Source organism: Malurus melanocephalus, unplaced genomic scaffold (assembly GCF_030028575.1).
Source record: "Malurus melanocephalus ecotype Western Australia unplaced genomic scaffold, MMel_1.1 scaffold_1914, whole genome shotgun sequence".
NCBI lineage: Eukaryota > Metazoa > Chordata > Aves > Passeriformes > Maluridae > Malurus > Malurus melanocephalus.
In genome coordinates, this window is record NW_026625146.1 from 1 (window position 1) to 8,724 (window position 8,724).

Sequence of the window (8,724 nt, forward strand, 5' to 3'; positions counted from 1 at the left end):
GAGAGGGTGGCATGTGCTGGGCATGGAGGGCAGGAACAAACCCAGGGCGGTGGGGAAGTTCTCCCTCACTCTGTCCCACCCTTCCCAGGGATCCCCAGCTCAGCTCCAACCCCAAACCCGGGGCCTGTGCTCGGCTTTGGGGCTCCCTGGGGACTGATGGCTGTGTTTGTCCCCACAGGGGAGGTGAACGTCACTGTGAGCACCGAGGCCCTGAGCTCCAGCGAGCCCTGTGGCAACGAGCTGCCCCTGGTGCCAGCTCAGGGCCGTGTGGACACTGTGATAAAACCCCTGCTGGTGCAGGTCAGGGGCTGTGGAGCAGGAAAAGGGGGTGGATTTGGGATTGGGGCACAAACAGCCCTGGGGCAGTGGGAGAGCACCCAGCCATGAAGCCGGGGGTGCTCCAGGGGACAGGCAGGTCCCTGCTCCTGACTGACCATGGTGCTGCTTCCTCACAGCCTGGSGGGATCCTGGTGGAGAAGGCTCACAGCTCCCTGCTCTGCCAGGAAGGTAGGACTGGCCAGGGATATTGGGCAGTGCCAGGGATGTGGGATGGGGGTGCTGGGCCACTGGTCACAGGGGCCACTGGCCCAGAGGAGCCAAGGACAGGGCTTCTGGRCAGGAAGGGGGTGGTTGAGGTTGCCCTGGGACAGCTGGAGGAGCTGGGTATTCCACTGCCATGGCCCTCTGTCCCCACAGGTGCTGAAGAAGTGCTCCTGGAGATTCCTGCAAACATCCTGGAGGGCTCCCAGAGAGCCCACGTCACCGTGATGGGTAAGGGACAGCTGGGAGGACCCTGGCGACCACGGGGACATGGTGGGTGTGGAGCTCCCCAGGCTCTGCAGGATGTGGGAGCAGCCGGAGCTGACACAGAGAGGGACACGGGTGCCAGTGGCAGGGCCACCACTGATGCTGTGTCCCTCTGGCACAGGTGACATCCTGGGCAATGCCCTGCAGAACTTGGACAGTCTCCTGGCTATGCCCTAYGGCTGTGGTGAGCAGAACATGGTTCGCTTCGCCCCCAACATCTACATCCAGCAATACCTGGAGAAGAGTGGGCAGCTGCTGCCGGACATCCGTGCCAAGGCCCAGGGCTTCCTGCAGAGTGGTCAGTGCGAGCCCGACCCCCTGCCCGAGAGGGACCCCACTGTCCCATCGGCCCTCCCTGCTGCCCCTGGCCCATCTGGCATCCCTTAGACACAGAAGGAGTGCCCCGTGTCCCCATCCTGCTGCAGGGTACCAGCGGGAGCTGCTCTACAAACACGACGATGGYTCCTACAGTGCCTTCGGCAAGAGCGATGCCAGCGGGAACACCTGGTGAGGGCTCTGGCTGCACCCAGGGCTGCTCCCGCTGCCCAGGAAGCCCAGTGCTGACCCTCCACTGTGTCCTGGCTCCAGGCTGACGGCGTTCGTGCTCAAGTCCTTCGGGCAGGCCCGAGCCTACGTGGCCATCGAGGAGCGGCACATCACAGACGCGTTGCGCTGGCTGCAGCAGCACCAGAAGGACAGCGGCTGCTTCCGCAGCGAGGGCAAACTCTTCAACAACGCCCTGCAGGTGGGGCAGGGCCGGGCTGGGCAGCCGGGCAGTGTTCTGGGCACTGGGGTGTCCCCGTGTCGGGGTCATGGCCTGGCCGGACACGTGTCCTGCTGTCCCGACAGGGTGGTGTGTCAGACGAGCTGTCGCTCTCGGCGTACGTGACAGCAGCGATGCTGGAGCTGGGGCTGTCTAAGGAGGTGAGGATGGGCCCGGTGTCCCCAGAGGGGCTGCCRAGCTGAGGACAGCTGCTGGGATGGGGGATTGGCCATTCCCGGCCACCCCGCAGCCTGAGCCGGGCACTGCCGCTGTCCCCGGGCGGCACCGGGGGCTCTGAGAGAGCACCGTGCCCCGGGCCAGCCCCTGACCCCGCTGCCACGCCAGGAACCGGCAGTCAGCTCGGCCCTCAAGTGCCTGGAGGCTTCAGCCACAGACGAGCCCTACAGCCAAGCGCTGCTGGCCTACGTGTTCGGGCTGGCGGGGCTGCGGGAGCGGCAGCGGGAGCAGCTGCAGCGCCTGGCCCAGCACAGCGCCAGCGCAGGTACAGCCCGGACAGAACTTTGGGCAGTGCCACCAAGGGGAGGGGACCCAGCCCGGACAGAACTGGGGGCAGTGCCATCAGCAGGAGGAGACCCGGCCCGGGAGGAGCTGTGGGCAGTGCCACCAAGGGGAGGGGACCCGGCCCGGGCAGAACTGTGGGCAGTGCCACCCCTGGGAGGGGTCCCAGATGGCCAGGACAGGGTCTGAGCTGTCCCCCCATATCCCCCAGAGGGGCAGCTCTACTGGCAGAGGAAGGGCCGGGCTGTGAAGGCCTCCGAGGCAGTCTGGGCTGCGGCCGCGCCGGCTGAGGTGGAGATGACAGCCTATGTCCTGCTGGCCTACCTGTCGCAGCCCTCCGTGTCCCCTGAGGACCTGGGGACAGCGTCGCGGATTGTCCGCTGGCTCTGCAAGCAGCAGAACCCCCACGGGGGCTTCGCCTCCACACAGGTACCGGCCCTGGGACACAGGGGCCGCTCTGAACCGGCCCCTCCTGGAGCCGCACCCGGGGCTGACCCCGGCACTGTCTGCACGCACAGGACACCGTGGTGGCCCTGCAAGCCCTGGCCAAATTCGCCACCCTGACYCACGGCAACAACGGGGACTTCACGGTGACGGTGACATCACCCTCGGGGACAGCGCAGGACTTTGTGCTGGACAGCAGCAACCGGCTGGTGCTGCAGCGGGCGGCGCTGGCTGAGCTGCCGGGCACCTTCGGGCTGCGAGGCCGTGGGCAGGGCTGTGCCCTGGTGCAGGTGGGCACAGCCCAGGCTCCCTGTCCCTGTCCCCAGCGCTGTCCCTGTCCCTTTGCTGGCCTCACCGTGCGCTGTCCCCCAGGTGACCCTGCGCTATAATGTGCCCCCTCCTCCTGGCGCAAAGGTGTTGGAGCTCCGGGTGCAGACAGAGCCGCTGCCCGGCACACAGAACCCACAGTTCCTGCTGCGGCTCTGGGCACGGTAGGGAGGGGGCTGTCCCGAGTTTGAGGGTTACGGGGGTAGCCAGGGAGGGGACCCCCAAGGCCACTGTGGGACTCTGCCCGTGCAGGTACAGTGGGGAGCGTCCGGCCACCAACATGGTTGTCATCGAGGCCAAGCTGCCCTCGGGCTACAGCCCGGACAAGAAATCCGTGGTGCAGGTGAGCAGCCCCCCAGGCCCCCTCTGGGACAGCCCATCCCTCGGGGGCTGTGGGACTCGCAGGGACACCTGCCCGGGGTGCTGGGCGCCAGGCAGCAGCCATGGCCCTCGCTGAGCCGTGTCCCTGCAGCTGAAGGAGCAGAAGCTGGTGAAGAAAGTGGAGGTGCARCCTGACCAGGTGACCATTTACCTGGAGCAGGTGAGATGGGTACAGGAGCCCTGGGCTGGAGGGGGGGTTGCCCACGGTGGGTGGCTGCAGCTCCTCCTGTGCTGTCCCCACAGCTGAGCAAGGATGAGGTGACCTTGTCCTTGCGAGCCCAGCAGGACTTCCCGGTGAAGAACCTGCAGCCAGCCACCGTGTCCCTGTATGACTACTAYGAGACAGGTGAGCCCCGCTGGGCCGTGTCCCTGTCCCCGCTGCCACCCCTGCAGCCCCAGGGGCTCCGTGGGTCAGGCTGAGTTCCTGGCTCATGCTGATGAGCCTGGGCTCGTTCAGGGAGCGGCTCCTGCAGGGTCCATGGTAAGCACCCCTCCCCTCCTGTTTCAGGTGACCGTGTGGACGTGGCCTACACTGCCCCTCCCAGCTCAGGTAGGGGCTTAGCCTGCCAGGCCAGGGATCACCCCACCCTGGGGACCCCAATGGGGACCCAGCCACCCTGGAGGGGGAAGGAGGGCAGGGAGTGGCGATGGAGGAGCCCATCCCACAGTCCTGCAGCCATGGTTGGGAACATGCTGGCCAGAGCTGGGGGCAGAGGTCAGGGAGGGCCCAGGTGTCCAGGCTGGGGGGCAGAGAGGGACTGTGACACTCTGAGGGGGCTCAGCCCCCCTACAAGCCCTGGTCTTCCCCCAGTGATCCCCTGGAGCTCCCCAGCCAGGGCTTTGGGGTCACTCAGGTACACTGAGCTCTGAGGGATGGGGCTCAGCCAAGGGCAGTAGTGGGGGTTTGTGGGGACTCGGCTCTCACAGGACCCCCGTGTTCCATTTAGAAGAGAAGGAAAACATCTGACCCCGCCTGGAGCCTGGCAGCCCATCCCTGCTCCTGCCCCATCGCTGCCCCAGCCAAGGACTGCGATGGMCAAGGGKTTCTGCTCCCCCTCACCACGGCCCYGACCCTTCCTGGGGACAGGGGGTGGCCCCTAGCCCCTGCCAGCAGCCCTGGCCCCCAGCAGGGCCCCTCTGGACAGAGCTGTTCCTGTCCCCAGGAACTGCAGCCCAGAGCTCCCAGGGACACCCAGGGCTGCTGCACCCACTGGACTGGGCTGAGCGGCCTCAGCGACTGCCTGGGGACAGCCCAGGGCCACCTCCTGCCACTCCCTGTGCAGGGGCTTTGCAGTGCCACCGCTGGCCTGTCCCCTCCCCATGGCACCTGGAGGGGACCCGCAGCTCCTCCCTCCTGCTGGGACACCCCAGGCAGGTCCCCACTACCCCTCACCCCTCCGAGAGCCACAGGGTTACCCCAGCCCCCTCCCCAGCACTGGCACAGTGCCAGTGTCACCACGAGGGCCTTGGGGACACTGCAGTCCCAGCACGGAGCTCTCAGGTGTTCCTGGAGAGGAGCAGCCCCTGCCCTGGCTCCTAATAAAGACATTTGGGCAAGCACTGTTTTTCTCTTGGTCTTTCTGTTCATCACTGTGGGGGTCCCACCCCGGGAAGGGGTGGGGACAGCRGGGACAGGAGGTGGTCAGGAGAGTCAATCCCTGTTGGGCAGAGCCCAGGGGGCTGAGGGAGTGGGCTCCCCTGGCACAAGCAGATGCTCAGCCCCAGCCCCCAGTGCSCTCTGTACCTGTCTCACGGCACACGAGGGGACATGGCAGGGACAGCACGGGGGCACATGGCAGGGCCAGCACGGGTCCCTCACCTGGCCCAGGTGCAGGATACAGCCCTGGACAGCCCCAGAGCAGGGTTCAATTCTTCTGTCTGAGCAGAGGCACCACTGTCCTGCCATGGCAGTGATATATCTGGCTCAGTGATGTCCCTCAGAGCCACCCCTTGCCCGGGGACGGCTGGGGCTGCCGTGGCTGCTCCTGGGATGTCCTCAGGGGGAGTCTCCTGGTGACAGCCAGAGCGGTGGCCATGAGCAGGAGCCAACTGACCTCTCCCTGCCCCAGAGGAGGGCACGAGGCGCTGTCGCAGCAAGGCACRGACTGAGCAAGGTGTGGTCCTGAGGTGGCACTGGGGGACAGGAGCCAGCCCTGTGCCCCAAGCAGAGTCCCTGGCTGGGGATGGAGCCACTCCCACCTCACTTGTGGCGCTTTTTCTTCTGCTCCTTGCGCTTCTGAGCCCTCACATCCTTCTTGAGGCGGCTGTCGACCACTTTGAACTGGCCCTTGACACCGGGCGGGCGGCGCACCCGGGGTCCCACGCCCTTCTTGGCCACTAGGTAGGTGACCTGGCGCTTCTCCTTGGCCAGCCCGGCCTTCTTGTAGATGCTGCAGAGGAAGGGCAAAGGTCAGAGCCAGACCCGCTCCCAGTCAGGCASTTTGGGGTTGGGATGGACACAAACCCAATATTGGGTGCCTCCTCCGGGCTGTGCCAGCCCCGGATCAGCCTGGCTGGGGACACAGAGCTGTCCTGGTGGCTGCAGGGACACAGCCCCAGCAGGCAGCCCAGCCCCCCAGGGAGGAGCCAGACCCTGCCCTGGCCACTCACCGGCGCAGCTGGGCCACCTTCTCACGCTCCGAGATGTCCACGGTGCTCACCACGGCCTCAGCCTTCTTTTTCATCTGCTCCAGCTTCTTCAGCATCTGGRGCACAGCCAGGGCAGGGACAGAGGGTCAGAGGAGGGACAAGGGGTACCACAGATGGGACGGGGGATCAGAAATGGGACAGGGACATTGGAGGAGGGATAGGGTGTCAGAGAAAGGATGGGGGGATCAGAGATGGGACGGGGGATTGGAGGAGAGACCGGGGGGTTGGGGAAGGACAGGGGATCAGAGGGAATACAGGGAGGTCAGAGGAAGAACGGGGGTCAGAGGAGGGACAGGGAGGTTGGAGGAAGGACAGGGGATCAGAGATGGGACAGGGGATTGGAGGAGGAACAGGGTCAGAGCAAGAACAGGGGATTGGAAGAGGCACAGGAGGATCAAAGGGGGCACAGGAGGATCAAAGGCGATACAGGGAGGTTGGAGAGGGACAGGGGGCTTGAAGGAAGGGCAGAGCCCCTGGGAGGGGATCAGAGCACCCCGGGGAGCCCTTCCCCCACTCACCCTCCTCTTCTTGCGGGCCTTGGCCTCCGCCACCTTCTTGATGGGGCGGGCGTTGATCTCACGCCAGCGCTGCCGATACGCCTCCACCGTCTGCTTGTCCACGGGCAGCTGCCGGCGCCGGTGCTGCCGCTCCTCCTCCGTGAACCACTCGGGCAGCTCCCCCTCCTCCTCGTTGTATGAGTACCTGRGGGGCTCAGGTGAGCTCAGGAGAGCAGGCAAATGAACTCTGCACCCTTGATACCTCAGGGTTTTTGATTCTCARTGACACCTCACTGCCYCRGAGCCCCRAAATACGGAAMMAMAGTGGAATTGGGGRGAGYGAGCTTGGGGTGGGTGACAYCATCACCTGAAGGTGTCACTGGAGAACTGGGGCTCGATATGTTAAAAGCACAGAACTTATAAAAGGTGAACTTCTCGYGTCTCATGATCCATTTTGGGYGTAGCCTTATGAGGAGGCTTTTGTCTGCCCYCAGTGTTYAAYTCAATTTAAATTCATTAAATTTGYCTGCTTTWTATTCTCCCTGTTTTAGGATCACCCCCCCAGCCCCGTACCGGTTGAAGGAGTCGTCGATGAGGTCGCGCCGGGCCTTCTTGGAGGTGGCGATGACTGAGCCCAGGGCCAGGCCCTCTGCGTCCAGGGCCCTTTTCACTGGGGGACAAGGGAGAGCTTGACCTGGCTGTGGCCCCAGACCCAGGGAGCACCCTGGGGAACACCCCAGGGAACATCCCAGGGACAAGGGAGCACCCCAGGGAGCAGGGAACATCCCAGGGAGCAGGGAGCACCCCAAGGAACACCCCAGGGAGAAGGGAGCACCCCAGGGAACACCCCAGGGAACACTGCAGGGAGCAGGGAACACCCAGGGAACATCCCAGGGAGCAGGGAACACCCCAGGGAACATCCCAGGGAGAAGGGAGCACCCCAGGGAACACCCCAGGGAACACTGCAGGGAGCAGGGAACACCCCAGGGAACATCCCAGGGAGAAGGGAGCACCCCATGGAGCACCCCAGGGAGAAGGGAACACCCCAGGGAGCAGGGAATACCCCAGGGAACACCCCAGGGAGCAGGGAACACCCCAGGGAACACCCCAGGGAGCAGGGAGCACCCTGGGGAATACCCCATGGATCAGGGAACACCCCAGGGAACACCCCAGGGTGCAAGGAACATCCAGGGGACCAGTAACACCCCAGGGAACACTGCAAGGAACACTCCAGGGAACACCTGGGGAAGCACAGCCTGCCCGTGCCCCCATCTCCTGTATCTCCAAAGAGACTCCTGGGCCTGCTCCTGCCCCCTGTCCCCCCACAGGGACTCCCAGGTGTGTCCCTTTCCCTCCTGAGTGACTCTCGGGTGTGTCCCTGTCCCTCCTGAGTGACTCTCGGGTGTGTCCCTGCCCCCTGTCCCTCCCAAGGCACTCCCCTGCCCCCCACTCACCCGGTTTTTCAATGGGCACCACCTCGAAGCCACAGGGCTCCACACGGCCCTGCTTCCTCCCCACCGCTGCCAGGGGCCTGTGGAGAGCAGCAAACAGGGATGGGCTGTCTCCTCTCAGCTCTGTGGCACCACCGAGCTGGGGAGGGCACCCAGAGCCCCTCAGGCCTCACCTCTCATCCTCACTGCTGCTGTCATCGTCACTGCTCTGCTCCTCCCGGGCCTCATCGGCAGTGGGGGCTGTGGCTGCTGCAGCGGGGGCCTCGGCTGGAGCCTCCTCCTGGCCCTCCTCCTCCTGGCCCTCCTCCTCCTCCTCCTCCTCCTCCTTCTTCTTCTTCTTCTGCCCCTTCTTTGTTATTTTATCTGGGAATGGGAACTGCTGGGTGAGAGGGGCCCAGGCAGACCCTGCTGCAGACCCCTCCTCTACAGACCCTGCTCATTAACACAGCGCTAATGACAGCTCATTAATGACTCAGGCTGGGAACAGCCTCTGCTCCAGAGGGAGGTGTCCCTGCCCATGGAAGGGTTGGAATTGGACGGTGTTTGAGGCTCTTTCCAACCCAAAYCGTTCCAGGCTGCAGCTCAAGGCAGCATCCCCACCGTGACAAGTCCCAGAGCCCCAGCCTGGGCTGTGGCACTGTCCCTTGGTGTCCCCTCACCTCTCTGAGCCTCGCGCTGCCTYTCTGCCAGCACCTGTGCCTGCCCCAGCTCCAGCTCCTCATCTGCATCATCCTCAATGCCAGCGAAGGCATCCTGGGAGAGGGGACAGAGAGTCAGCCCTGGGCCAGGCCTGGGGAGAGAGTGTCAGCCCCAGGAGAGGCCTGGGGAGGTGAGGTCAGCCCCAGAAAAGAGAGCGGGTGAGCCCCAGGAAAGGCCTGGGGAGGTG

General features: G+C 65.0%; 2 protein-coding genes across 2 annotated transcripts in view; one reads left to right on the top strand and one right to left on the bottom strand.

The window, feature by feature from the left end:
• The first annotated feature begins 141 nt into the window (after window positions 1–141).
• LOC130587446 (murinoglobulin-2-like) lies at window positions 142–4,802 on the top strand. The gene is made up of 16 exons (XM_057388421.1): window positions 142–300; window positions 456–507; window positions 697–771; window positions 929–1,105; window positions 1,233–1,314; window positions 1,396–1,552; window positions 1,657–1,731; window positions 1,916–2,072; window positions 2,301–2,518; window positions 2,608–2,823; window positions 2,906–3,024; window positions 3,113–3,203; window positions 3,333–3,401; window positions 3,485–3,587; window positions 3,750–3,791; window positions 4,189–4,802. Exons 1-16 carry the CDS (start codon window positions 157–159, stop codon window positions 4,206–4,208), a joined length of 1,797 nt encoding a protein of 598 aa, XP_057244404.1. The 5' UTR covers window positions 142–156; the 3' UTR covers window positions 4,209–4,802.
• Window positions 4,803–5,277: 475 nt separating this feature from the next.
• FTSJ3 (FtsJ RNA 2'-O-methyltransferase 3) overlaps window positions 5,278–8,724 on the bottom strand; it is a 12,949-nt gene continuing 9,502 nt past the window's right edge. Inside the window, exons 11-17 of the mRNA XM_057388420.1 lie at window positions 8,498–8,628; window positions 8,012–8,201; window positions 7,842–7,918; window positions 6,961–7,057; window positions 6,409–6,592; window positions 5,852–5,946; window positions 5,278–5,631 (exon numbers count right to left, since the gene is read on the bottom strand). Of these exons, the coding sequence (XP_057244403.1) occupies window positions 5,442–5,631; window positions 5,852–5,946; window positions 6,409–6,592; window positions 6,961–7,057; window positions 7,842–7,918; window positions 8,012–8,201; window positions 8,498–8,628 (964 nt within the window). The 3' untranslated portion in view covers window positions 5,278–5,441. The remainder of the gene's footprint in view (window positions 5,632–5,851; window positions 5,947–6,408; window positions 6,593–6,960; window positions 7,058–7,841; window positions 7,919–8,011; window positions 8,202–8,497; window positions 8,629–8,724) is intronic.